At 59.4% G+C, this 26,494-nt stretch overlaps 10 protein-coding genes across 10 annotated transcripts; 3 read left to right on the forward strand and 7 right to left on the reverse strand.

Moving 5' to 3' along the window:
* Nucleotides 1-1,634: 1,634 nt before the first annotated feature.
* On the reverse strand, nt 1,635-3,929 carry SFH5 (Non-classical phosphatidylinositol transfer protein (PITP)). Its single transcript, XM_047989890.1, has 2 exons — nt 2,727-3,929; nt 1,635-2,660 (listed from the first exon to the last, which is right to left on the reverse strand). The coding sequence occupies exons 1-2, from the start codon at nt 3,377-3,379 to the stop codon at nt 1,886-1,888; spliced, it is 1,428 nt and encodes a 475-aa protein (XP_047845895.1). The 5' UTR covers nt 3,380-3,929; the 3' UTR covers nt 1,635-1,885.
* Nucleotides 3,930-6,175: 2,246 nt separating this feature from the next.
* On the reverse strand, nt 6,176-8,098 carry JDV02_008306 (uncharacterized protein; the record flags this gene model as incomplete). Its single annotated transcript, XM_047989891.1, has 5 exons — nt 6,176-6,409; nt 6,529-6,915; nt 6,982-7,398; nt 7,458-8,030; nt 8,090-8,098. 5 exons carry the CDS (start codon nt 8,096-8,098, stop codon nt 6,176-6,178), a joined length of 1,620 nt encoding a protein of 539 aa, XP_047845896.1.
* A 70-nt stretch (nt 8,099-8,168) lies between these two features.
* JDV02_008307 (uncharacterized protein) lies at nt 8,169-8,993 on the reverse strand (the record flags this gene model as incomplete). Its single annotated transcript, XM_047989892.1, has 2 exons — nt 8,169-8,624; nt 8,685-8,993. 2 exons carry the CDS (start codon nt 8,991-8,993, stop codon nt 8,169-8,171), a joined length of 765 nt encoding a protein of 254 aa, XP_047845897.1.
* Nucleotides 8,994-9,617: 624 nt separating this feature from the next.
* On the reverse strand, nt 9,618-11,170 carry ARC19 (Arp complex subunit). Its single transcript, XM_047989893.1, has 5 exons — nt 11,009-11,170; nt 10,614-10,940; nt 10,430-10,555; nt 10,333-10,377; nt 9,618-10,275 (listed from the first exon to the last, which is right to left on the reverse strand). Exons 1-5 carry the CDS (start codon nt 11,009-11,011, stop codon nt 10,267-10,269), a joined length of 510 nt encoding a protein of 169 aa, XP_047845898.1. The 5' UTR covers nt 11,012-11,170; the 3' UTR covers nt 9,618-10,266.
* A 945-nt stretch (nt 11,171-12,115) lies between these two features.
* On the forward strand, nt 12,116-12,544 carry JDV02_008309 (uncharacterized protein; the record flags this gene model as incomplete). The annotated part of the gene is made up of 1 exon (XM_047989894.1): nt 12,116-12,544. One exon carries the CDS (start codon nt 12,116-12,118, stop codon nt 12,542-12,544), a length of 429 nt encoding a protein of 142 aa, XP_047845899.1.
* Nucleotides 12,545-13,109: 565 nt separating this feature from the next.
* On the forward strand, nt 13,110-15,283 carry UBP6 (Ubiquitinyl hydrolase 1). The gene is made up of 2 exons (XM_047989895.1): nt 13,110-13,283; nt 13,354-15,283. Exons 1-2 carry the CDS (start codon nt 13,268-13,270, stop codon nt 15,048-15,050), a joined length of 1,713 nt encoding a protein of 570 aa, XP_047845900.1. The 5' UTR covers nt 13,110-13,267; the 3' UTR covers nt 15,051-15,283.
* Nucleotides 15,284-15,366: 83 nt separating this feature from the next.
* JDV02_008311 (uncharacterized protein) lies at nt 15,367-15,851 on the reverse strand (the record flags this gene model as incomplete). Its single annotated transcript, XM_047989896.1, has 2 exons — nt 15,367-15,531; nt 15,726-15,851. 2 exons carry the CDS (start codon nt 15,849-15,851, stop codon nt 15,367-15,369), a joined length of 291 nt encoding a protein of 96 aa, XP_047845901.1.
* A 92-nt stretch (nt 15,852-15,943) lies between these two features.
* Nucleotides 15,944-16,546, reverse strand: JDV02_008312 (uncharacterized protein; the record flags this gene model as incomplete). Its single annotated transcript, XM_047989897.1, has 1 exon — nt 15,944-16,546. One exon carries the CDS (start codon nt 16,544-16,546, stop codon nt 15,944-15,946), a length of 603 nt encoding a protein of 200 aa, XP_047845902.1.
* Nucleotides 16,547-17,644: 1,098 nt separating this feature from the next.
* Nucleotides 17,645-20,184, forward strand: SHB17 (Sedoheptulose-bisphosphatase). The gene is made up of 4 exons (XM_047989898.1): nt 17,645-18,204; nt 19,173-19,436; nt 19,538-19,750; nt 19,899-20,184. Exons 1-4 carry the CDS (start codon nt 18,017-18,019, stop codon nt 19,981-19,983), a joined length of 750 nt encoding a protein of 249 aa, XP_047845903.1. The 5' UTR covers nt 17,645-18,016; the 3' UTR covers nt 19,984-20,184.
* Nucleotides 20,185-20,279: 95 nt separating this feature from the next.
* Nucleotides 20,280-21,282, reverse strand: JDV02_008314 (uncharacterized protein; the record flags this gene model as incomplete). The annotated part of the gene is made up of 4 exons (XM_047989899.1): nt 20,280-20,717; nt 20,857-20,943; nt 21,024-21,168; nt 21,245-21,282. 4 exons carry the CDS (start codon nt 21,280-21,282, stop codon nt 20,280-20,282), a joined length of 708 nt encoding a protein of 235 aa, XP_047845904.1.
* Nucleotides 21,283-26,494: the final 5,212 nt, after the last annotated feature.

Raw genomic sequence — 26,494 nt, forward strand, 5'->3', positions numbered from 1 at the left:
CCAAGTACGCACAAAACTCCGCGCCTCGTCAGTCTCACTGCGCCCCCTGGAAGCTCCGACGACCGCGACCAACGCTTTTGCGTAACAACCGACAAACGGACGCGTAGACCTCGATCGGCAGCCCTGTCCGTCAAAAAAATAAAAATGGACTGGCGGCTAGCCCATGTTGCGTCTGCTTATTGCCATTTCCAATATATCAAAGGCGAAGCTACTACGTGCGTTGCAATTCGGTGCGTCCTGAGATTTCCGTCCCTGCCTATGAGTATCCACTCTTGTTTTCTTGTTCAATCTTGGCTCCTCGCTCGTGCCGCTTCTTCGAGCGCCGTCAGGCGCGTGATGCGCGCCTTCTGCTGCCGGACAGGTTACGCCACCTCGCCGGCCCCATCTTTGGCGGAGATAGTAGCGATAGCTTCCTCAGGTGGTACGCAGAGTGCAGAATCTGTACGTCAACCTTTCCAGATAACTAGATTGTTTTCCCAGGATCCCATCTGGCTCCTCAGGCCTTTTGCCGTCCCATGCTAGAAAGTGGCAGCAGCAACGAACTCGAGCTTCTGCCTACCTGCTCAACGCCCACATGGTCGTCATGAGGCTGAGCAAAGTCCTCATGCAAAGTTTCAGCGCCGCAAGGGACGCACTTGGACTGTTTGGTCTCCTGATCAGCAAGATGGGCAAGAATATTACATACTAGCTCTCCGTGCCTCTCGTCAACATGGCGTTTTCATTCCAAAAACGCTGCCCGCGTGCCCCCGATTACGGACGAACTACCCGAGAGCCGCAAAGAGGAAGAAAAAAGCACACGGCTAACTCCCGCGCACGCAGCAATCATCCTTCATATACCCTTATAATCAGAGATAAATCAGGCGTAGGAGGAAAGCCCGCAAAGGATTGAGCCATGCTTGCTACTCACGTTGCTGCCCCAGACGCGTGCACTTTATAGATGGATGCGTCGACTCCACTTTGTTCTTGCGCACGCGTGACGCGACAACGCAGGAGTCAGTCAGTCCCTCAACACCTATCCAACACCAACCGTAACGCCATCTATTGTTCGAAATTTTTCAGTTTTTGTTCTTTTTAAGCAAAACCCCATTTTGTCGTCAAAAGAGGTCGTCGCGCAGGAGTGCTGCACTTAGGTAGTGATCAGTTCCTGCGCATCATCCATCCACCGACCGTGAAGGCGACAAGGCCAGGCCGAACGGAACCCCGCTCGCAAAGCCGACAAACGCGTCCGCGGAGAAATCGGCCTGGACAAGAACGCATGGGTATCGCCGCCCCCACTATGTTATCCTTATAAACCCCTTTCGGCTCGGCCAGTAGAATTCCATCCGGGCTTCTACGAGAGAGACTACTAATGGCCAGCGTGAATGAAAAAAAAAAAGAACCATCAACAAGCCAAGAAGAGGCTTTGCTGGGCGGTAGGTAGTAGCCACAGTCATCGCTTAGGGCCGGGGATAAGGGAAACCACGACATTCCAGCCTCGGAACTATGGGCTGGCTGTCCGTTCAGCTGCTCAATTTAGCCCCTGGGTGGCATAGCTAAACGGCGCGCGGCACTCGTATCAGTGCAAAGCCGCATGGTAGGCGACGGGATACGGACGGCCGCGCGCTCAAGTTAGTGCAGGTAGTTTTGGTCAACGTCGCATAAAGTACAACGGTCGACGTGTTCGTCAGCCACGGAAACCGTCTCGTCTGTCTATTCGGAATCAAAGAAATAGGGGGTGTCTAAGCGGACGCTCAAAATTACACGGAGGGGAGGGTATTATCGCCGCTGTACCATCGCGCCCAAAGCAACAAGAAGAGCGACAAAAAACATGAGCGACAAAAGACGATGCGAGGAAAGATGTCCACCCGATCTGCCAGACTGAAAACCTCAAGGACAGCGTTTGCCCTCAAGCGGCGACCTCCTTGTTGGCCTGCTGCGGGGCATCGGCTTTCTCTGCCAACGCCTCCACCGGCTCGGGGGTGGGCTCGGTGACCGGCTCGGCAGGCTTAGTCTCCTCGACCTCGGCTGCCTTGACAGGCTCGACGGGCTCCGTTTTCGCCTCCGATGCCGCGACAGGAGCGGCATCGGTCTTGGCCTCCACGGGCGCCGCAGCGGGAAGCTCGGCCGTCACGGCGGCGTCATCGCGCTTGCCAGCTTCTGGGGTCTTGGCCTCGCCCTCGGTCTTGGTCACAGTCGCCGTCTTGGGGCCATCCTCCTTGGCACCCTGCGGCTGCTCCGAAGTCGTCTGCAGCTTGACTGTCTCGCCATCTTTGACGCTCGGACCCTGACCGCCGTACTCCTTGGGCAGGCTGCCGACGATGCCCTTGAGCTCCGTCGCCAGGGTGGTGCCAGACGTCATGGGGTGAAATTTGCGCAGCGTCGCGGGCGCGAGGAAGAACTTCATGGCGCCAAAGACCCAGCCCATGATGGCAGGCACGTTGACGAAGAACTTGTGGGCTAGCAGCTCCGGGTACGCTGTGGAAAAGGTCTGGATCGTCTCCTTGCTGGCGGACTTGACGTCGGGGTCCATGCGGAAGAAGCTGACGGACTGGTAGTCGTGCACCTGGAGCATCTGGTAGGGGTCGGCGGCGTCGGGGCCCTCGGGAATGCGCTCCTGGATGTCGTTGAGGTGCAGCTTCTGAACGCCGAGCTCCATGAGGGCGGCACGCCACTTGATGAACCTGTTTGTCTCGTGTCAGTCACCATGGCGAATGCGGAATATCATTTTTACACCGGGGAGAGCGCACTCTTGCACGTTGCCAAACGTGGCCTTGTTGTTCTTGACGGAGCCGTAAATGTTCCAGGTGATGACCGTCTCCTTGCCCGTGGCGGGGTCGGCGTGAACCGTCACGTAGCCCAGACCGCCAAACTTGGCGCCGTCAAAGACCTCGGAGACGAGGGCAGCAGGATTGACCTTTTTGCGCCACTCGAGGGCCGCGACGAGCTGCTTCTCGGCGGCAGCGGCATCGCCATTGTTGGCGCGCAGAAACTTTTGCAGTATGACCTGCGAGGGCGCGTGGTCGGGGGACACGGAGAGCTCGACGCCCCACATCTCGGTATGGCCAACCTGGTCGAGCATGGTGGGGAGGCGACCTGTGAGCTTAGAAAGGGGCGTCTCGGCGGCCACGGTGGTCTTGGTTGTGATGTCGGCGCCGGCGACACCTGAGCCGGTGGCGGCATCGGTGCTGGCGAGTGTCTTGACGGCGGGTGCAGGCGCGTCGATGCCGTTGGGCGGCGCAGCAGCAGCGGGAACGGGAGCGGCGGCGGCCGCGTCAGTGCCGTTGGATGCGGCAGGGACAGCTGCTGCAGCAGCAGTCTCCGCCGCGGGAGCGTCGACGGCAGTGGGCTTCTCCGCCACCGGCGTCGTGTTGGACGCGGGAGCTTGCTCGGTAGTCGTCATCTTTTTTTTTTTGGTCGGTCGGCGGTTGACAGGCAGGCACGAGAGAGTGAGTCGAGACGGAACCCGAGGTTGAATGGCGTAGTGGCCGAGGAGGAGGGCGGCGAAAGACCCAAGTTGCGAGCAGGAGGAGAAGGAGAAGAAGAAGAGAGGAAAAGAAGGAGAATATGAGAAATGACCTAGGGGGGGAGGGGTGTGTCTTCTTTTTTTCTTCTTGTTTCCGCTTCAGTGCCCTTGTTCCGGGGGGGTTTGTTGGGAAACGGGGGGTGGTGGCGGGCGTTCAGTCACGGCCCTCGCACACGCAGCTGTCCAGGCAGGTCCGTGTGTGGGCGGCGGATGAGCTCCCCGGCCGGCCAGATCGGATCGCTTTCCGGCGAGAGAGGGCGGGTGGGATGGAAATGGGGGCTTGGTGGTGGTCGCGCTGCGGCGGCAGCGACGGCAGGCGAGGCGGCGGGCGAACCGTGTGACGACGGCCGGCCGGTGGTGGTGGTGGTGGTGGTTGTTGAGGTGATGATGGGGGATGATGGATGGATGGATGGATGGGCGGGCGAGCGGGCGGGCGTGTAGCAGCGATAAGATGGCCGGGTTATACATAGATCTTTCTCGGGTGACGATACGACAGTCGCGGTGGGGCCCGGCAGGCCAGCCCTGGAGAGCTCGAGAACGAGACGGGAGCTGACTGAGGTGAGGTGAGGTGCCCACCTCCACTGGAGAGAGGGCGGGCGGCGTTTGGGCGGGGTCGGGCAGGGGGGGAACGTGCCAGTGGAGGTGCCCCGTGAAGCTACCTCACCTTAGCGCTGCAGCAAATCCACGGGATGCCCTGATCTGTCGTGTGGATGGGCTCACCTCGCCAGGCGGACCCGCACCGGCTGCCGCTCCAGTGGGGGAGGGACTGGCTGCATGGGAACCTTGGGGGGGGGGGGTGCCAAAGGCCAGGGAGCTCCAGGGGTAGCTGCACGGAAGGGGGGGTGGGTGGTGGCGGCTGGTGGTGGTTGTTGTGGTGGTTGTGGTGCCTGAATTTGATTCAGTGACGGGCGGGATCCATCATCCTTGGATGGATGCGACGTGTTGGCGTGCACGAGTACCTGAACGTATCCAGGGGGCTGAGGTACCCTTCAGGTCAATGCAGGGTGCAGATGACCGTTGTACTCACAGCGCCGGGGGCGTGGAGGCTGTCAGCGAGGTCGACGCCCGGGGGGAGCTCTCCAGCTGAGCAGAGTGAAGCTGTCCTGGGTCGGGTGATTTGAGCCCAACCACAGGGCGGGCATCTGTTCAGGGCAGTGAGGTGGTACCTACTACGGAAGGTAAACGCCCCGGCAGCGGCCTGTGCTGTGCTGTGCTACAGCTCTATCAACTGAGGTGTATCCGGCATTAGTACTAGGTAGTGGTGCCCCTCAAGAGTCCGCCGAGCACTGCAGGGCCGCGACAAACCAGACGGGCCCTGCAGTGACTTCCACTGATACACGAACCCAGACCCCGGCAGCTCACAACCACGTGCCTTTCTCTCAGGCCCCTCTGAAGAGCTCATTTTGCGAAAAAGTAAAAAAGTAGCAACATACCTATATATACATATATATATACGCGCAGAACCATGGATCGCATCATCGCCAAGTACGCACGCACGTGGGTTAGCTGGCTGTAGTACGTACGTCCGCGAGTCTAACAAAGGCAATGCTCGGTCGTCTCCACGCCCCTCGCCCGTTCCTACTCTGACCTCATATCAAGCGGGACGGTCTCCCCCCCCCTCCCAATGACACGTCCCCCTTTCTTGGAGCTCAATCAGATCACACTCGTCTCCATAGGTGTAGTACGTATCCATCGAGCTGGTGGTGGGGGGGCGACGACGTCCGTCGACTTGTTGCTCAAAGTGAAAGGGGGCGGGCGAGCGGGCTGCAAGCAAGCAAGCAAGCACGGGCGCGGCCTTCGACGGCGACGACGACGACGAGGATGACGAGGATGACCCCGTCCGAGCGACTGACTTGCTTCGAGCGACCGCCACCAACAATGTTACTTCCCCCCCGCCCGTGTGGTGTGGTTGGCTGGCTGGCCATATTCAACTAAAAGCTCCTTATGAGTGTCCGCTCCGGGCACTTGTCAGGTCACTGGCCGACAGCTGGCAGGAGCTGACACTTTTCGCGTCAGAGACGGGGAAGCTTGAACGACGGGGACAACAAACGACACTGCTAAATCAACTAGCCCGCCCGCCGCCCCGCCGCCCACCAACCCCCCAAACACGTCACAGACCACAAACAAAATGTAAACTCCGTGCATGCTATTCGTACGACAACGCACTCCACGATCAATGATTGATGATGCAGGTCGCAATCCATTCTTACACTCAAGCTTTACCCGATCCAGAGACTAGGGTACGTACGCAGTAGGATTAGAAGTAGTAGAGCAAGCCTTAGCCGATGGAACCTCCCTCACCCTCCAGCCCAAGCGCGCAACATATAGCACCAGGACTCATCCGCAGCGCGTATATGTAAACTGTACCCAGTCCTGGTCTTCAGCTCCTATTCTTCTGCTCCTCTCCGCTCCTCATCGACTCAAAAACTCCGTTCCCCGCGCGCATCCCAACGGCGAATCCAGGCGCACCCCGCCCAAAAGCAAAAAGAAGGAAGGAGGGAAAAGAGGTCGGTCGCGTGTCCCAATGTAATGGTTGGCCCTCTCGACTGACGAAACGCAGACACAGAGAGAGCTAGCTCCAATCTGATCGCGCACATACTTCCATCCATCTGCCTTCGTTTCGGCTTTTGTTCGCGTGTCTGGATCCGTCGTAAGCGCCTCCCGGCTGCCGTCTCAGTGAGGAAGGGCACGGGACAGGATGCGCTCCACGGCAGAGAACTCGGCGTGCGCAACATCGGCCAGCGTCATCTTGTCAAACTGGGGCCCGAAACTGTGGCCCAGTTCGGCCCAGAAGTATCCCCAGTACATGTCCGTTTGCTCGCCCTTTTCCTGCAATTCGCGGCGGATTGCGTGTGGGCGCGTGAGCATCTCGCGCTGCGTCTGCTCTCGAATGATGGAGATGAACCACTATAATAGAGGGGGAAAAATCACGAATGTTAGTACTTTGCTACACGTATCGGGTCCAGACGTTACCGTTGTTTCCAGAAAGGAAAAAGAAAGAAGAAGAAAGAAGAAAGAGATCCTACGTCAATGACATCCAGCGGCGCGCCGGGTCGGGGCGCCAGTGCGTACTGGTGGCGCCAGGAATAAGCGCGCTCCGGCTGACCAAAGTATCGCTGCTCGTCCTCCGAAACGTTGAGCATCCAGGACAAATTGTCTTTCATCAGGGGCGTGAGGCCCGGGCACGAAAGCGCCGCGTTGGTCAAACGCGTCTGAAGTTGCTGCGTCAAATTGATGGGGTCGTAATTGCGGCTGACCTTGTCGGCGAGCACCTGAAGCAGCCTCTCCGTGGCCATATACATGGCATGGCGCTGGCTGAGGGTGATACGGTCCGTCACGAACCAGGGAAACTTCTTGAGAGTGCTGATGAGACACTCGTAAGGGCGCTGAGGGCAGTCCTTGGAGTAAGGGGACTGCGTCGATAACAATACGTCAGTATAATCATCCGCGGCCTTTGCTATTGGAGGGACGCCACATACCCGATGAGGCACCTCCACGTGCTTGATCAACATCACCATCTCCTCCTCTGAGATGAAGCCACGAAAGTTCTCCCACGCAAACTGCTCGTCGTATGGCTTGAAGTGGGGCGTAGCGCCGTCCCAGATCAGGCCGCGAGCCAGAGGAAACAGGTCCTTCATCAGGCTCGCCTGGCTGGAGAGCTCGACCTCGATGGGGCGGTCTCCGAGGCGGCTCACGCGGCCCATTTTGAGGTTGAAGTGGTGCTTGTCCACTGCCTTCATCGCCTCCTCGAGGTTGACAAACTCGACGTAGGCGTCCATGGTCTTGGACGTGACCCGCTCCATGATAATATGCACGGGCTCGTCGGAGTCATTGAGAATCTTGGAGTTGCGTCCGAGAAATGCGATGACTTCGGACCGCTTTGTTGCGAATGGAATCTACACACTGTCAGTACACAGTTGCACGCAACAATCCGAATCATGAACGATAGACTCACATTCTTGAGCTTGACGACGCCTCGGTTGATGGGCTGAGCCAGGCGTGGCGACTCCACGAAAGGGAAATTCTCCGGTGCCAATGCCACCGAGAGCAGCGGAAGGCCGCCGGGCGTGCTGATCAGCTTGGTGAGTTCAGCGGATCGCGTAACACTGGTCGCCATGGACAGAGCGGCCACAGGCGCCTGCTGGGGCTCCTCCGACGCGGAGAGCAGGCGGACGAGCTGCTGCTGCTCATGCTGCTGCTGGGCAGCGACGGACTGAGAAGATCCAACATGGGCCTGCGGGCCCTGAGGAGCATATTCATGAGTGCCCGGCTGGACAACGGCTTGGTGCTGAGCGGGTGCGGGGGCAGTTGTATAAGCAGAGTGCACGTTCGTGCGCACGATGCCGTTGGGGTCAAACTTGGGCGGCGGCTCATTCGTAACCGACGACGGGCCGGTGCATGGAGCATAGTTGCGCGGCTCCGTCTGGTTGCCCGAGCTCGCGGGGCTGAATGGATACTCGCTGCCCGTGGCGTCACCGACCTTGGAGGACGATGGGCTGATGAGCCCAAGGACACCGCAGGAGAAGCTCTGCGGGATACCCGCCGGCTTGGGCACCGGGTTTCTGAGAACGACACCCGACGGTTTACCTCCATCATACGCCTGCAGATTCTCGCCTGCAGATGTGTTGGAGGCTCCTTCAATCGCTGCATTAGACGAAGCAGTGTCCTAGTCTGCTCCGGCGGTCTGGCGATCGGTGCGTTGTAGAGTCTCGTTGAGCAGGTCAAAGGTCATCTGGTCGAAGGAGCGGGATCCGCCTCCACCCCCGACGGTGCTGATGGTATTGGCTCTGGCCTTTGTATTGTTGGCGACGTGTGCATTGCGGGCCTCGCCGACAAATTCGCTGTAGGAAGAAAGGTGAGCCTGGGGACGCTGGGCGTACGTTTGAAAAGGGCTGTTGTACGGGAATGGGTGAGTCGCGCCCGGATTCTCGCCGTCGGACTGCGTCAAAATCGAGACATTATGGCTGATCTGGGAGGAGATGCTGCTGAAGCTCTCCTGGGCCGCGTTGATTTGGCCTCCCTGAGGGGACGAGGCAAAGGCGCCAGCCGGAGTAGTACGCTGCTGAGCCGGACGATCCGCCACGCCCTCGGAAGAACGAGGACTCTGCTCAACGGCAGCAGTCTGAAAAAATTCTGTCAGAAAAGGTCCGATGGGGCGTAAAGGTCTGGGGGTCCCGCGTACGCTTGGGCCTTGGGTAATCATGGCCTCGGGAGGCTCCCAGATGCTCGACTCTGGGTTCAGAACGCTGTTGACGACAGAGGCAGCCGGTGCAGAAGGTCGGGAGACTCCAACATCGAGGTGGGCGAAAGCATTCGCGTGGCCGGTGTATCCTCCACGACCGCCACGACCACGACCACGCGACGACCACTGGCCGGCACCTCGGTGACCGACAGGGTTGGCTGGACGAGAGTCGGCATTGTCGGGCAACAGCATTTGTCCACTGCCATCCTCGACGGGGCCCGTGTTGCTTTCACCACGGCCGTAGCTCATGGTTTCAGCCTACGGGTTCCAATGTTAGCGATGCTCGGCACACAAACAAAGATCAGATCAGGGCGTGATCATCTAGAAAGCGGTCTGACAAGACAGGAGAGAAGAGGCAGCGGGAACAAACGAGATGGAATCTCCTCAGTCGAGAAAGAAAAGTTACCTTGCGACAGTGAGACGATATTCAGGGTTTGCAGGATCGCCTCAACGAGTTGTTTGTCTGACTCGAAAGACAGGAACAGAGACAGAGGGATGTTTCGGAGCGCGAAACCAAAAGCCTCCAACCAGGTCAAAGTCAACCAAAAGAGGAGAAGCCGTATTTGAACCAAGATTGGAGCACCGGCAGAGCAGTAGGTAGAGTGTAGGAGGAGAAAGAGATGGTGTTGTAGGCGATCGGGAAAAGCAGAGGTGTGCAAAAGCGTGGGCGCCCCTGGCCGGCGAAAACTCTGCACATGGCACGGGGACAAACAACAGAGGGCAAATGTTGATGCCTCAGACCTTCAAGGGGCATGCCGGCCCAAGCACAAGTGAATGTGTGCGCGGCGGCCGCCTATCGCCTGGCGACGGGGGGGCTGAACAGCTGCGTGGTGGGCCGCGGCTGGCAACGCCTATGAGTTGCGCAACTCGTGTGGAGCGACGCTACGGCCAAACGAGCACGCTGCTAGAGTCTGGTCGTAAATCCAGAGCTCAACATTCTCCTGATGGACAATTGCTCTGCGACGCTTGATGTGCTCGTGTCGCTGCCCTCAGCTCCAGGGCCCGTTCGAGACCGGCACCACGATACAACCCGGAGTCTCATCGCTGCCAGTAATCGACCAACGGAATGAGGATCAGTAATGGAAGACGATCCTCGAGCTTGATCGAAAATATCCTTTATCTTTTCCGCCGAGTGCCCTGAGGCAGTCACTACCCCTCTGCAGCCATACCGTTAAAACCGCCGTCTAGTCGTCCATCGGATACGGTGTATGCCATTCAGGATGTCTCATGAAGGCCTCCCCGACGCCGACACGTCAAAATCCCCATTGCCGTGCTAAGAATGACCCAGGCCGTTGTTTAGTAGAAGTAGCAGTTAGGTCATGTCACTATTTCACTCGTCCGCACGATGGGTAGTGCACTGAGAAGGTTCCAAAAGAGTCCATACGCTACATTATTTGTAGCAGTATCTATGTCGCGGGTGGTGGCGCCGCGCATCCGCATGCATGCCAGGTAGGATAGTTCTTCCGAATTTTTGACGTGGGTGCACTTGTCACCTCTGGCCAACACCAACTCGCTCTCTAGCTTAATCAAACTACATCGCTAGTCAGCACGCTAAAATAAGACTTGAAGCAGATTGAGATAGACGCACAGGTGTCAGGAAAGACTCTGCCACGAATCGTGCTCGCGCGTTCAACTGTAACGGTTGTTAGCACTGGGAAGCAACTGGGTTGGGGTACACAACATACAAAGAGCTTCATCTCCGAGATTTCCTTGTCAACATCCTCCATGAACTGGATGATGAAATCGACCAGTTTGTGCTTGAGCATCTCGTCCGTGTGGAAGTTTGTTATTAGGAAGGAGATGTCATAGCCCTGCGCACGGTCAGCGGGGGGCCCGCGACAGCGTCGGATCCGGAACGGCCGCAATTACCTTGATGGGTTTCCGCCGTAGGATAAAGAAAGATTCGGCTCTTTGCGTGAGGAAACGGGTGAACTTGTGTACCAGGATGTGCTCAATCTCGTCGGCCTGCTTGATCTTGATGCTGATGCGGATCGAGTTGATGCTCGGCTCGATCAGGACGCGCTCGTTTTCGTTGCGCGCAATGGTCAGGGGCGTGAGGAGGACCTCGGGCGACGTCTGGGCCTCGATCTCGGGGACATTGTGTCGCTCGGCCGTCTGGGAGGCGAAGTTGGAGAGAGTCAGCGCGGCCGTCAGACTGCTGCGCACGCACTGCAGGTACGGCCGAAGGGACTGAGACTGGGAGCTGTTAGCACGCAGTCGGGAGCGACAAACAAATCATCGCGCGGTGCGTAGAATCATCTTACCATCGTTGGCGAAGCTGGGGCCCCAAGCGAGGCTGGCCGTGGGGGGATGGAGTCGTCGTCGCCGTCCTCGTGGGCAATGTCGCGGCTTCCAGGAGGCAGAGGCGCAAGCTGGCGGGGTCGACGACGTGGTGCAGCTCGACGTCTGACGTTGCGCTGTGGGGCAGCCGCGAATGCGTGTGTTGCTGGGCAGTGGGCACAGAGCTGACAGAAGACGCTGACGAGGGGGAGAGGTCACGTGATACCCGCGATGAGGTGAGACCCATGCCAGGAGAGATGGGGGAGCAAGTACGTAGCTCCATCAGGTGGGGGTGTGGGGGATGAATATTGCTGTGGATGCCCATGCAGACGAGTCGCCCGCTTCAACATCAACTTTGATCAAACAGTCGAGTCCCACGGACTAAGGGCATCGTCCTGATTGATGTCTGATCGCGAGCTATCATCTTGTGTGCATCAATCATAGGCGGCAGGGGAGAGTGTCTCTTTTCTGCTGGGCCCAGACAAGTTCTCCGAATCCTCGTCAGGGCCACTAGTTCAACGCCCAGCTCCAACTCCAGCTGTTTCCAGCTGCGCGCTGAGCAATGACAAGAGCCGCGATGAAAAGTATGCGACCCGAATGGTACGAGTGCTTCGGCTGTCTGACGACTATCTCAGCGTACGAAGTACTCTGCTGCCTTGTTTGAAGGGAAGGCGGTAGGGACCCTTGGCCCCATCACGTAGATTCCCTCGACGGTCGGCTTACGATGGTTTCCATCAGCACCTCAGTATGTCGCATCATCTCGTCGAGGCGCACGTGCTCGCCATAGACACGGCTGCTGGGCATCTGTATCTTCACCGCCAGCCGATGGCACCACTGTGACGTCGCCGATGCCGCTCCTTCCAAGCCGAACCGGCTTGGCCAACCAGTTGGTGATGCGCACTGTCAGAATGGCTCCTGGAGATCACGCAACACGCGACTACGCGTTCGAGCGCCGATGCTCCGCAGCGCGAACAGTTTCGGCGTCGTGCAGTGTCGGCGCGAGCTTAGCCCGACGTCTTGGTTGCTGTTCAGCCTGAGCCTGTCAGTAACTTGACTTGCGTTCTGGTGGTGCACCCTGGTGTGACGCAAACATGCCCGGGTCACGCGGCACGGCGTCTGGAGGAAGGCAGACCTGTTCAAAGGCAACAATTGCTGTGATGGGAGCCTCTTTTCCGCGGCACTATAAAAGCGAGAGAGAAGGGGGAAAAAGTCCGCGGCCCAGTCTGAACTCTCCGACTTGTCCTGTTCAAACGACTGAATCTCGCACCAGACTTCACGTCCATGGACACGAAGAGACAACCATCAAAGCCATCAACAAGACATACTCAAATCCATCAATCAACCATCCTCAAGACAAAATGCCGGCGACCCTGGTCAAGTGCCCCGTGTGTGGCATTGTCTACGCCTCCACGCAGCCCGGCTGCCCCTACGCGAGCTGCCACTATAGCATGCATTCGCCGCCACCGACTAAGCCGGCACCAAAGCGCAAGCCAGACATGGGCACCAAGTCCCTCTGCTAAGAACTTGCCGCACTTTAGGAGCATGCTCGGCTTCACCGCCACGACTTGCCGCTGTCGTGCACCGACAGGAGCCTTGGCAACACGCAGCCGCGACGCTGTGTCGCCCGACGCCTTGCAGCGACTCCCACCACTTGGCAGCGCGGCTCCCCTGGTCCAAAGAGGAATCCCCGCCCTCAGCCGTTTGCGATGGCTTCCGATTAACTTCGCTTCACAGGGCAGATGGACAACAGATATTCAAACCCGGGTCTGATGGATGGACGGCTGTTGTATTCAGTGAAGCTCAGGGATGGAGTCGGTACAAAAAGTGCATGCAAAAGCGAAAAGAAAGATTCGAGGTTTCCCTAGTCAGACACAGACACCGTTATCGTCACTTGCGTGGTGTAAATAAAATGAAATCGCTGTCGCAGCATCTGATTCGGTTATGCATCAAGTTCCTGGCAAGGGCGGCATTCGTTCGTCGGGCAGCTCTGCAGGCGCCGAGCCCCACTCGTTGCGCCACACTTATTACACTAGCCACTCCAGTCCAGGTACCAGCGACGTGACGCAGAGCTTCTCCCACCTTCGACCCTCGTCCCTCTGACAACATCCCGCCAACGAGGCATTGCCCTGCCTGCCTCTTCTGTTTGCAACGCGACCATCATTCATGCTGGTGCTCGCTGCCTTCGACTCCTTCAATCACCGACAAGACACTTTTGCTTCAACCACGAGGCACACAACACAACCATGGCGGCAGTAACAGGTACGAACCCCTCCAAAGGTTATCTTCGCCACCGCCCCTCCGGGCCTCAACGCTGACCGTTGCTGTGCAGTTGTCGTCAAGCATCAGGGCAAAAAGTACGACGTCGAGGTCGACTCTGGCTCAACCGGAGAAGACTTCAAGCTGCAGCTCTTCAGCCTCACCAATGTCGAGCCCGAACGACAAAAGATCCTCATCAAAGGCGGTCAGCTCAAGGACGATGCCGACATGGGCAAGCTCGGCCTCAAGGCCGGACAGGTCATCATGATGATGGGCAGCCCTGGCTCCGGCTCCGGCTCCTCTCAGCTCGTCCGTCCCAAGGACCAGGTCAAATTCGTCGAGGACATGACCGAGGCAGAGCAGGCTCAGCAGATCGGCGCTCTTCCGGCCGGCCTTGTCAACCTCGGCAACACCTGCTACCTGAACTCGACGCTGCAGACCCTGCGTTCCATCCCCGAACTTCAATCCGCCTTGAGCCAATACACGCCGAGCTCAAGCGGCTTCACCATGTTGCAGACGGACCTGGCAGCCCAGCTGTCGGGATTGTACACCAAGATGAGCCAGACGCAGGAGGCCTTTCCGCCCATGAACTTTCTCGGCAGCCTGCGGCAGGTCTTCCCGCAGTTCGCCGAGAAGGCCAAATCCAACAACGGCTACGCTCAGCAAGACGCCGAGGAGGCGTGGTCGCAGATTGTCCAGCAGCTGAACCAGAAGCTCAATGTCAAGGATGCCGCCGACACACCCAACCAGTCGTTTGTCGACAAGTACATGTCAGGCGAGTTCACCTCGCTGATGGAGTGTGATGAGGAGGAGGCTCGCAACGGTGGTGAAAGGGCTGTGGAGTCCAAGGACCCCTTCTACAAGCTCAACTGCCATATCGACGGCTCCACAAACCACCTCAGAGACGGCATCCTGGCAGCGCTGAGCGCGAAGATGGAGAAGAAGTCGGAGGTGCTCGGCCGGGACGCCATGTACACCAAGACGTCCAAGATTTCGCGGTCGCCCAAGTACCTGACGGTGCACTTTGTAAGGTTCTTCTGGAAGCGAGAAACGCAGAAGAAGGCCAAGATTATGCGCAAGGTCACGTTCCCGCAGGAGCTGGACATTGTCGAGTTTTGCTCCGATGACCTCAAGAGGGCGTTGATACCGGTGCGCGACAAAGTACGTGAGATCAGGAAGGACGAGGAGGACATTGAGCGCGCTCGCAAGCGCCGCAAGAAGAACCACGAGCAAGACCTAGACGACATCCCCGGTGGAGCCGGACTGCCGTCGGAGAAGGAGAAGAGGGAAAAGGAGGAGAAGGGAAAGAAGAAGGCAGAAGCAAACAAGAAGGGCGGAGAGAAATCGGCGGACGCCGACACGGCCATGGGCGAGACGTACAAGACAGACGCCGAGATTGACGCAGAAAGGGACGCGGCGCTGCTGGCGGCCAAGAAGGAACTCAACGCCGTGATCGACCCGGAGTTGCGCAAGGACGACGGCGCCAACCAGTCAGGCCTGTACGAGCTACGCGGCGTGGTGACGCACCAGGGCGCGAGCGCCGACAGCGGCCACTACACGGCCTACGTCAAGAAGTCGGCGCAGGTGGACCCCAAGACGGGCAAGAAGGGCGAAGAGGACGGCAAGTGGTGGTGGTTCAACGACGACAAGGTGTCCGAGGTCACAGTTGACAAGGTGGAGGCGCTGGCGGGCGGCGGCGAGTCGCACTCGGCGCTGATTTTGCTTTACAGGGCCATTCCGCTTCCAGGCTCAGACGGCACAATGGAGTAGGGAGTCGTGGCATTGGATTTGAGAAAAGTGAGTCGCGTCAGGACTGTCTAAGAAGTCAGTAGAGCAGGACGGTTTGAGGGCTGAGTTGAGCAGGACTGTTTGAGGAAGAGTTGAGTCGGGATTTTAAGGACAAGGCGATTGCAGGCGTCCAGGGTATCTATCATTCAAGCCAAAACGCCGTGGCGATGCAAGCCTCAACACGTACTAGAACTACCTATACACAAATTCTGTCGCTCCTGGTCGTACATTTTCCAACGCCGTGCTAGCCCCAAACTCATCCCCGAGGTCAAAATCACAGGGCCCGGGGGCTGACTGACTACCTGCCCTTGGCAATTTTTTCAGCCTCCCGCTCGCGGACACGCTCCTTGAAGACGTCTAGCTTGCGCTCCAGCTGCGCCTTTTGCTGCAGCAGATGCGTCTTTTGCGTCTCGAGGATGGCGATTTGTTCGGCGGCCGTGGTCTGGCGGAACTGCCTGATGGTCTGTTTGTTTCAGGTGACAGCGAGGAGAGCCAGTCAGCAAAAGTTTGTGTTGCCAATTCTTCCTTTGAATCTCCTCCCTTTTCTGCTCGCTGTGCATCCTCCTCTCCTTCCTACCCAAGGGCTGGGAGAGGGAGAGGGAAAGGGAGAGAGAGAAGGAGGGAGGAGGAGGTGTACAGAAGGCCAGACAAACTCACCTCTTCCTTTTGCTTGTCCGACTTGAGCTGCGCGCCCGTCAGGGAGCCGACGGCGATGACGGCGGCGAAGGCGGCGGCCCAGATGCCGCGCTTGATCTTGTCCTGGCGGGTCCAGGCGTGCGCCATGGCGGGTTCGGAGCGAGTGAGAAAGGAAGAAGAACGGGCGTGGTCTGGAGAGAGGGGGCTCTCTATTTTCCCCTCTTGTTCGTTGGTTGGTTTCACCAGACGGCGCGCCAGAGCTGGCGGGAGAGTGCGTGTTGCTCGCACGAGTGCAGGAGTGGCGGCGGCGGCGTCGGTGTCGAAGGATGGGACGATGTCGGGGGGGTCGGCGGTGGGGGCGACCTTGAACGTGACGGCGAAGAAGAGCCCGTCGAGGAGGAGCAGGAGGAAGTGGTTGCCGTGGTGGTACTGGACGAGACGCTGCGAGAGACGCTGCGCCGCCGCCGCCGCGTGTACGAGGGCGAGCACGGTGGAGGAAGAGCCGGACAGAGGGAGGAGCTCTGGGCGCGATTGAAACGCGAGGTGGTGGTGGTGCTAAAGGCGGTCAATTCGATGTCGCCGTCTCGAAAACAAAAGTGCGGGTGCTCGTCTTCGTCCTCGTCCTCGTGCGCCTCGTTGACGTCGTCGTTATCGTTGTCGGTGTCGGTGTCGTCTGCCCGGACGGCGGCCGCGGAGGCAGTGTGCGTTGTCGTCGTGGATTTCGGAGGGTTGATGGCCCGCCATGGCGGCAGCGGCAGCGGCAGCAGCAGCGGGGGCGGCGCGGGTGCGGGAAGCGCGGCGGCGATGAGTAATAGGCGCTCCATTGAATCCGGGCAGGTCATTCATGCCGTCTTGCTCCTGAAAGGTACAGGCGGGCGGGGCAGACCCTGGATGACCAGCAACATTTAATTGCCGATGTCAATGGGAATTATAGATGATGGGAAGAATAGAAGAACCAGGGAAAGCAAAGTAAAAGAAAAGAATTGTATACTACTATTCCGAAAATCATTACCCTTCTTCCCATCTCTCTGACATGGCGCAGCGACAAGGGCGAAGCGCACCACCAGTTTCGTCAACGCGTGTCGCAAAGCCCTGCCGGGGGATAAAACTTGGAGCGCAGTTTGAGGCGAAACGCGATGCACCACCACCACCACCACCCGTCAACAAAAAAAAGTCGCGCGGGTGTGAACTTGCGAGGTCGACGCGCTCGAGCCGACTTTTCGAGTCGGGATGGTGACCCTCTTTGGGCAACGAATGGAAACGTTTCTGAAACAAAGTGCTCGGCGTTGCGGTGCCGAGTCCAGGGCAGCAGCAGCAGCAGCAGCAGCACAGCCTACCCTAGAGACGTCAATTGATGAGTAATGGAAATGCTACTGAAGCCGGTTGGCTGGGCTTCAAAACATTTTGCGCGGCGGATGTCCATGTTTCGCATGCGGCCGCGCGCGCGCCGTGTCAGCGTCTTGTTTGGAGGAGGTACGTAATTATCACTTGCGCTCAACGTCACGGGCGTCATGGTGACAAGCAATCAGGGCTGCGTGGGGGGTCGGGTTGGGCGGCTGTTCGGGGCGGGCTCCACTGTATTGCGGCGGGCGTTGTGCTGAGTCTTTCTCCGTGTCCCTCTGGCGGACGGCCAGACAAAAGCGCGCTCATCAGGCAATGGGGAGTGCAAGTATGGAAGGGGGAGCCCCGTGGTGGGCAGTTAGTAGTAAGTCAGTTGGTATACGAAGTAGAATAGAATCGCTATTCAGTAGCCGTTCCGGGCTCTTGCTTGCTTGCTTGCTTGACTGACGGACTGACTACCTACTAAACTTTTGGCTACCTTATTATGGAAGCCCGCGGCAATGACTGGGTTTCACTATATGTATACTGTACCTAGGTAGGTAGGCAGGCACGCACGCACGATAGGCAATTGTGGGCTCCTTCCCTGTCGTTGATTGATGGCCCGTTGCTCCCGGAAGCCGCACAGGCGCCTCCACTTGCACCTCCACCTCCACCAGTAGCAGAGCATCCATACATTTCCTACTCCAACGTCAGTCGACCTCGCCCCATCCATTACCACTACGCCATCCCCTCGTTCCGTTGCGCTCATCCACACTGCATTATATATCCGGTTTCATTTTCATTTTCATTACCTTGCCTTGCCTTGCGAAGCTGCGCAGCGCAGTTCCTTTTCTCTACTCCCTCTCTCTTCGTGTTGCGCGTTTCAACTCAACCTCCCAGCCACCCTCCCGAAGGATCCGACGGAGACACAGACACAAACACATACACAATAATAATACTATACACCACACGCAACTCATCCGCTAGCAATCATGGGCGGCGGTGTTACCCCGCGCGTCTTCATCGTCCGCCACGGCGAGACGGAGTGGTCACTCAGCGGCAAACACACGGGCCGCACCGACATTCCCCTCACTGCCGACGGCGAGAAGCGCGTCCGCGCCACCGGCAAGGCCCTCGTCGGCGACGACCGCCTCATTGTTCCCAAGAAGCTCGTACACATGTGAGTCTACTCTGTCCCTGCTTGCTTGCTCCCTCGTGCGCGCGCGCCCTTCTCGCTACTCCTGAGACTACTGCGGGCACACACACACATATATATGCTTCGTACATATATGTGTTCCCGTCTACTCATGCTATGCCCCCTTGTTCCAAACTCCCACCCCCCTTTCGGCACTACATCCTGCTTGGCCGGCCGAGCTGCGCCAGACGGACAGGCGGACAGACAAACAAAATGGCCGCGTTACTCGCATGCGGACCGCATCATCTCTGTCCATGCATCTGCGGGCGCGGCACGGCGGCCCGTCTGGCCTGCGACAGCCCGCATGCATCCGAGCGACACACCCAAGTTCGTCGTCGGCCAATTTTCAACATGATACGTGCATTGCATAACATGCCGGTCCGTGTCCAGATCAGCAGCGTCCATCCTGTCAACCAGTCAGTCTGCCATCGCATCAGCACGCGGGGCAACCACCTAGCTCTCCGCTGGCCTAGCCTTCTCGTCGCCTTCTGCTCGCTCTACGACCTTGCACGACAGCACGCTCGGCCTGCCTGCTGCGTCTGGCCGCCATCAAGTTGCACCGCCCATCCCTCCGTCCCTCCGTGGAGCCCTCTTCCCGGCCGTGTCACTGCGTCCTACCCCGCCCGGCCCGTCGTCGTAGTCGCAGTCTGACGCCCACTTACCCCCCCTCTGAGCACCTGCATCATCCCTGGCATTAGCATCGTCATCGTTATCGCCCGTGCGGCATCGTACACAAAGGCCACAGCAAAGGTCTTGGCCCTCTGTGGAAATCAAACAAACAAACAGACAGACCGTTGCCCGTTCTCCTTCATCGCCGCGGTCACCCCCTTACCGCCTGCCATCCGCCGCCCCCCCCTTGCCCACGGGTACACCCTGTATACCAGACAAGACAAAAGACGCACTACAAGCATGCTCTCACGATACCTCTCCTCTTGCTGACGATGGCCCCGCAGCTACGTCTCCCCCCGAAAGCGCGCCCAGCGCACCTTTGAGCTCCTCAACCTCGGGGTCCAGGACCCCTACCCCTGGGCCGCCCACGGCAGCAAGGACCCCGACGCCCTCGCCTGCAGCGCCCACGTTGAGGTTACTGACGATGTCCGCGAGTGGGACTATGGCGACTACGAGGGCGTCACGAGCCCCGAGATCCGTCGTCGCCGTGCCGAGCAGGGCCTCGACCCCAACTGGGACATTTGGCGCGACGGCTGCCCCGGCGGAGAGTGAGTTTCTTGTTTCTTCGATGCCTTTCACTCAGCTGGAGCTGCTGCCTTGTACTCGCAGAAGCGCTGACAAACGGCGTCGTTTGCTTCTTGGTGCATAGGAGCCCCGAGCAGGTCACGGAGCGCCTCGACCGCCTCATCGCCGAAATCCGCCGCAAGTGGAACGAGCCCGCCATGGGCACTGGCAAGCACGGCGACGTCCTCGTCGTCGCCCACGGACACATCCTTCGCGCCTTTGCTATGCGTTGGGCCGGCAAGACGCTGCAGGACGGGCCAGCCTTTTTGCTCGAGGCCGGCGGCGTGGGCACACTGAGGTGAGTCTCGAAGCCCGCCCTTGCCCTTGCAACCCCCTTGGTGGGCCGTGTCAGGCCTGCTACCTCCCCCCTTCACACACACCTTGATTTTTTATTTTGCATTCACGGCATATTCAGAATGCTGATGGCGGATTGATACGTGAACCAGCTACGAGCACCATAGCATTCATGAGCCGGCAATATTGCTCGGCGGTGCATTTGTCGTGGACATGGCCCCCGAGGGGAACCTATAGCGGGAGCGCCCGTATCTGGAAAGGATAGGCAGTATCGTTGGGGCGTGCAACAGGAGGAGCGGCCGAGCCGGCTGGTGGTAGGAATACAGATTTGGTCTATATAGACGGAGAGGTCCGAGCAAAGCGTGCTGGCCGTCATTTACCGGCATAGGCTGTGCTAGATAAATAGACTGCCTGCCCTCCTAACGAGGCACTTCGTCATGATGCTCCCTTTTATCCCCTGCCAAATACTGTACTTTATATCGCAAAAATGACTGCGAAAACATCGTAATATGGGGCCAAAAAAAAAGAGACCCTCAGGCGCGTTCGCCCCTAGCGAAAAACACCCTACGCGTCATGTGCTCGCCCATGCCGCGCGCATTCTCGAACACCACGTCTTCATCCATGACGCGGAATTCGAACCCCTTGCCTACGCCCGCGCACTCAAACACGTCGCGCATCTGCGCCTCGCCAAAGCCGTGGTGCCGCACGCCGCCCCTGGCAATGGCCTCACGGTCGCTCGCGTCCGCCTCATGAGCCACGAAGTCGAGGATGAAGAGCACGCCGCCCGCGGGGCGGAGGCGGTCCGCGAGGCGTGACGCCGCGAGGTACGGGTCATCGAAGTGGTGGAAGCCCGCGCCAACGCCGGCCACATCGAAGCCCGAGAATCGCGAGCCCGAGAGGGCCACGGGGGAGACGTCGGCCGGGTCGAGCAGGTTGCCGACGTAGGCCGCGCGCTGCTCAGGAGTGAAGCCCTAACCGCGTAGGGGAGCCGGGGAAGGCCTCGTGGTCAGCGTACATATTGCGGCAATCGTCATGTCCTCCCTGGCGCACCAGTGATGGTGACGATGGCAGGTCGCTGCACCGGCGATCTAATAACGTGGCAGCACTCACCTGGCTCTTTGCTTTGCCATTGTAGAGCTCGACCATGCTCTCCGAGACGTCGACGCCGACGCATTGGCTCATGCCATCTCCGAGAGCCTGCCACCGGCGAGTTGGTAAATGCAACTTTCTCAGGTCACGCCAAAAAAGAGGATCAAACTTCAAAGGCATTTACGCACCCTCGATAGAAGCCCCGTGCCACAGGCATAGTCCAGCAGGCGGCCGCCCTCCGGAGCGCCAATGAAGTCGACCAGCCCCCTCACCTCCTTCTCCAGCCTGCCCACCGTCTTCTCGAACCTTGAGTCGTACTCTGCGGCAAGCTGGCTGCGATGATTTGCAATTATCAGCAGGGCGAACGAACCTGCCACAGGTCACGTTGAATAAGGAGAGAAAGCCGCACTTGAAATACGCCTGATTCACGGCGGTGGTGTCCGTCATGTTGGGCCCCGTTGTTGGAACTAGTAGGTGATGTTGGTTCTCGACCTATGACGTCGTCGTCGCCGTTCCGCATACACAACACAGTGTCACAGGGACAGTGACGGGTGGTTTGAAAAATTTGCGGCAATGCGATTCGTCGAATGCAGCTTTTTGTGACGAGAGAGATGGAGCTGTCCGTGAGATCGCTTTTATCTGCGCCCCGGACACTTCTCGGGAGGTTTTGACGGGCGGACACTAGAGCGGTTGAGAGCTCGCGAGGCCCGGAGCCGGACTCCGCCGGCTGAGCGGCGCACCGAGGAGCTTCCATGTTGAGCCCTGAAGGTGAGCTTGCGGGGCTGTTCGAAAGCTCCTTTTCAGCGGGGGCAGGGCCTCCACTGCCTGAGAAGCCCGGTCCCAGGATCGTCTGGCATCAATAGCTCTGGCCGGTTGCGCACGAGGCAGCAGCCTTCCGCTGGACTGTTGCCCCTCAGATTAGAACCCTTAGGTGAAATCGACATGTGGTGGGCTGTGGTGTCACTGTCAAGCTTGGCGTATTGGCCTGAGTTACGATGTGATAGACAACCCCCCTTTCATGACTACCGTGTGGCCTCTCAGCGGCCAGCCGTCGTTGGAAGTTGAAGCTGTACAGCGAGACACCGACAGAGACATCCCTGCAGAGCCCCGCCCCATCGTTTCTAGCCCGCAGCCCTCATATCCGGTAGGCAGAGTGCGCGCTGTGGAAGTGGGAGTGCTGCGCGGTGCCATTGATGCCGACGGCTTTGGCACGCCGGCTTGTGCCGCGAACGAACGAGCTCTCCAGCGTTCACAAGATTCCGCAGCACCATTGCTTGTTTTTGTCTACAGGCAGTCCGACGGAGAGTATCCAGTCTCAATGCGGTATGCCGTGAACCATCGAGCTGCTGCATACTCGTCTTTGTCGTGGAGGGGAGAATGAGCTGTTGCTGCCAAGGGGTGGCTAGGCAGTTGGAAGCCGTGGCTGGCAAAACGTCGCTCTCTGGTGGTGTGTCCCTTGTCTCGAGTCGCTCACACCCTTGCCTCGGACAATGTGACTGTCCAGGATCGACCTGCAGTCAAAAAGGCGCCATGAAATGGAGTAGAAAGGCCGCTCGTTCCAACAGTTGTTCTCAGCGCCCCCCGGGACACGGCACGCGGCATCATGTCGCCAAGGCGCTCAACGGAACTGCCCATTGACCAAAGCAACGGCATCGGGCCCACCACGCCCGATGCATCTCTCCGTCCCTGTAACCGTGTCTCCAATTTCAACCTCTGCCGCATGTTGCTGAATCTCCTGGTGACCAGGTGTGAATGTCCCACAACTGTATCATATTGAAGCTGCGGACCTTACCGGAGCCACTGCAGCTACCAGGCCGCATATGTCAGAGTTGCGTCTTGCTGGCGACCCGCGCTCAGACTTCGTCACCCAGCATCATCCCCTGACGTATGGCGCTGGCGTTGTAGCTAGGCGTGGGTGCTTGGCGGAGTGACATGCCCTCCCCACCTCCTAGCACCATGCCCGTTATTAACGCGCTCGGCCCCTCTCGTGAGTGCCCGCAGTCGGCGTGACAGGGGTTGCTGGACTTGGACTTGCTTCATGTTTGCAGAACCAAAGTGTATTTCGCTGTTCTTGGGTGCCCACGTGCGCTCTGTGCAAATGTTGCTTGCCATGGTAAGCGGCATCATCCCAGCCGCCCCGACGACCGTGAAAGTAGCCCCCCCCCCCCACCGGAGACGGGCATGAGGGAGAGGGCCGGTATGGCGTACTGGACGGGCCGCCCAGACAGAGCTCGCACCACAGGTTTGGCATCCGACAGCCGGGCCAGGGGCAACCCCAGAGACGGGACACTGTCAAGCCCGCGCAAACCGGTGAACAGGTCTCCCCCGCTTGAGTCTCCCAATCGGCGGCAGCCAAGAGACAGGGCCGGTAGCGTCTGCAGCTGGGGGGCATTTCCAAGTTTCCTCACATGACCGGCGGGAAATGCATCCGCCATCGAGATCATCAGACGCCATTGCCGGACCGCCGCGTCGCCCACCCACGTCTACGGCCCCCGAATTATCGCGCCGAATCGAGGCTGCGGCGTACTGCTGTACGCAGCAATAAAGGAGAGTGCAGAGACGCAGCGTATTGGCGGATCCTAGGGAGGATCAGCGTAGGGAGAAGAGGATTGTGCAGCAGCCTTGCAGTAGGGCCGCAGAGAGCGTCACCGGCCGCGTCGAAACGTGGCCAGTTTCTATACGCATACGGTCGCGAGAGCGGCAGAGCCCAGCACCTGCGTCGGCCGGTTCTCAGGGGCTTGAAGGTCCTAAAGGCGGAGGCAGGGGGTTCCGACCGGACAGGGGTGGAGGCTCAACAAGGAGGAAACATCAGCCGATCACGGGTGATCATGCAGCTGCACGAGCGCACCGTTCCGCGGGCGGCTTCTCCAGCTAGCGGCGGCGGCGGCGGCGGCGCCGCTCGTCCCCCAGCCAGCTTGTGTTCGCCCCCTCCCCCAGCCGTGGCTGCCCAAGCCCTCTTGTGACAGATGCCCCGGCGTGAGCAAGAGCTGCCGTGCGCGGCCAAGGTCGTTGTAGGTGGGCATAATAAGACGACATGTCAATTCTAGTGCACCTTATCCTGCTAGTTGAGTTCATCACACACCTGGAGAGGCGGAAACAGCCCCCGGCTCCGTCAGGCCTGCGCCCGCCGCTTGCGTCCCACGGCTAGGGGGACGGCAAGTCGCACGGTGTGTGTTCGTGGTCGCGCCATTGCCAGCAGCACGCGAGCTTCTTTTGAGACTGCTCGGATTCAGCTCCTTCTGCCTCAACTTACTTTAGAGAGGAGCTCGTTTGCTGAGGGACAAGAACTGGCTGCCCGCGAGACAGCCAACCATTTCTGGGTCCCCTCATGCGGGTTTCGAGGACATCACTGCCTCTAGCTGCGGCGGCCTCATCACGTTCTAGTGCGGCGCAGACGTGGGCAAACGCGGCGCGGGCGCAACCCTGAGCCAACAAGCATCCCGACAAGCAGCAAGGGATGTATGCATTCGTCCCAAAACGGCTGTACGCCTCTGGTCGTTGGCGCACACCGCTCGTTTACAAGGCCAAATAGTGTCGTAACGCCGCTCGTCTGTCGTCACCTTTAAGGCCCTGGACGGTTGGAGAGGACTCCGAGCCGCTGTCGCACGCAAGGGAGTCGACGAATCCTCCACCAGCGTGTCCGGGGCCGTACTGGGTTGGCATGCCATGGCCCATTCATTGACCCCCACGCAGGAGCCAGCTGGATTCACTGCGACGTTGGCGCGTCTCGCGCCCGTAGAGACAGAATGCTTGCACGCCGTTCCGAGCCGTAGGGCCAAGGCGTCCGCATGAGCCAACGCGATTTTACGCGGTGGCTGAAGGCCATCTCGTACAAATGTTAGAGTGGCACGGCTAGCCGTCCGTCAGCCGCGACAGTATCGGGCAGCGGGTTGATGAGTGAGGCGAGGTCGAGGCAGACCGACATCTTGCTGTCCGTGTGGAAGGCATGTCGCCGTCGGACGGGGATGACAACGTTGGCAAGCTGCTCCGGTGGCCCCGGTGGATAGAGTCTGGCTGGCCCTTGAGACACTCTTGTTGTGGACATTCGATTTGATTGTCTTTGAGTTTCTGTTGGCACAATGGTGGTCAGAAAGGCATGGTTAGCCTGGCTTGTTGCCTGGGCTGTTGGCGGCCAACCGTCCTTGTCGTCAGCCCTTCATACAAGGCCGCACGGACAGACTACCCCCCCCGAAAGGCTGCATCGGCATGCTGTTATATTCGTGCATGCGTGGTAACGTTCTTACTTCTGGCACAGCCGGCCGGCGGACCGTCACCCACAGGAGCAGCTGGACTGGGATGATGGAGGGCCGGCCAGGGGCCAAAGGAGAACGGCCGCCCCGCTCGCCTCCGGGCCGAGCCCTGTCTTGGGACCCGTTGCAGTTGATGAGGTTGGCGTTGGACCACGGCGCGCTGCACGGCAGGCTGTGCGCTCACACTGTGTCTCAAGGTCACTGGACAGGCAGGCGACGCGGCGGGTGTCTCGCTCTCAAGACGGGCTGTTGCGCCGTGTTCCAGACATGAAATTGCGACGTGGCGGACCCTCTCACTGTGGCCGCCATCTGCCACATGCACACCCCCCTTTCTGTCTCGAACCTGCGCTCTCTGCACGCGTCGTGCGTCCGCGGGTGCGGCATGACCCGGGCCTTGCTCTCGGGCTCCGTCCAGCCGTTGGCTGGCTGGCTGGCGGGAGCGCTGGAGGCGAAGGCACCGTAGGACAGGCGTGGCAGCCGGCAGCCCGGCCCCTCTCCCGTCGCCATAGGCGGACGCGGACCAGGTCGCACTGGCTGTGCCGGCATCGTCTGGTCACCCGGGGGGTTTCCAGCATCTCGTCATTCTCGATTGGGCATGGCTCAGCCCGGGCTTCCCGCCTGGCCAGCAAACAATGGGCCCCCCCAAAAATGGGGCGGGCGGGAGAGCTGCGCTTGCATGCATGCAACTCTCGTCATGTGATGTCCCGCTGATGTGTGCGATGTGCGGGATGGCCCTTGTCTGGAGCCAATCGTCAGACCCATGCCAAACAGCAGAGACATGTCCCAGCGCACGGCGGCTCTGAGCTTCCCACACACCTGGACTGGACAGGCAGTCGCCCGCTCGTTTTCCGTCGTATCGCCCAGCGTCCTGTCGGGGCGGGGTCATGAAAACAGGCTTGGGGCCGATTTTTGCCTTGCGTTGCCAATGGAGCCCCACAGCATGTTGATGCAGGGCGTTGTAGGCAACGGCTGCATGGGCGGGCACGTCGCAACTTGTGCGCCGAGTCCCGTCGCCTTCCCGTGCCAGTGACAGCCGCAATGCTTCGCAGTGCTCTGCATACCGCAGTCCATGCCTGGCGGGAAGCCCAGCGGAGGGTGCTCAGGCCATGGCCCCAGTGACGGCTCAAATCGACCTGGTCTGGAGATTATTACTTGGAGGTTTGAGGTTGTCGGGCCCCGCTCACTAACGAAGCCTCTTCCGCGACCTTGCGTGCCTCGACGCCCACCGCTGTTTGCTTTTTGGATGAGCGGCGCCCGCTCGTGATAGTTGCCATTTGTTGACATGGCATTGGATGTCTCGCCTTTGCGCGAATGCTTTCTTTGTCCGCGGTGGTCGGCGCCAGAGCCAGTCACCCCAGTGTGCCCGCAGCACAAATGGCCAGGCTAGTGGCATGGGCCGGGGGATTCGA

Source organism: Purpureocillium takamizusanense, chromosome 8 (genome assembly GCF_022605165.1).
Source record: "Purpureocillium takamizusanense chromosome 8, complete sequence".
Classification (NCBI taxonomy): Eukaryota; Fungi; Ascomycota; class Sordariomycetes; order Hypocreales; family Ophiocordycipitaceae; genus Purpureocillium; species Purpureocillium takamizusanense.

Excerpts from the sequence above, each read along its gene's own strand:
- SFH5 (XM_047989890.1), bottom strand. The coding sequence starts at position 3,379 with ATGACGACTACCGAGCAAGCTCCCGCGTCCAACACGACGCCGGTGGCG. Across the intron at positions 2,661-2,726 it reads ACGTTTGGCAACGTGCAAGA|GTTCATCAAGTGGCGTGCCG; the intron begins GTGCGCTCTCCC and ends CGAGACAAACAG.
- ARC19 (XM_047989893.1), bottom strand. Across the intron at positions 10,556-10,613 it reads TACGGCGGAAACCCATCAAG|GGCTATGACATCTCCTTCCT; the intron begins GTAATTGCGGCC and ends GACCGTGCGCAG. Across the intron at positions 10,378-10,429 it reads TCTCGGAGATGAAGCTCTTT|TTGAACGCGCGAGCACGATT; the intron begins GTATGTTGTGTA and ends CAACCGTTACAG.
- SHB17 (XM_047989898.1), top strand. The coding sequence starts at position 18,017 with ATGGGCGGCGGTGTTACCCCGCGCGTCTTCATCGTCCGCCACGGCGAG. Across the intron at positions 18,205-19,172 it reads CCCAAGAAGCTCGTACACAT|CTACGTCTCCCCCCGAAAGC; the intron begins GTGAGTCTACTC and ends ATGGCCCCGCAG. Across the intron at positions 19,437-19,537 it reads GACGGCTGCCCCGGCGGAGA|GAGCCCCGAGCAGGTCACGG; the intron begins GTGAGTTTCTTG and ends CTTGGTGCATAG.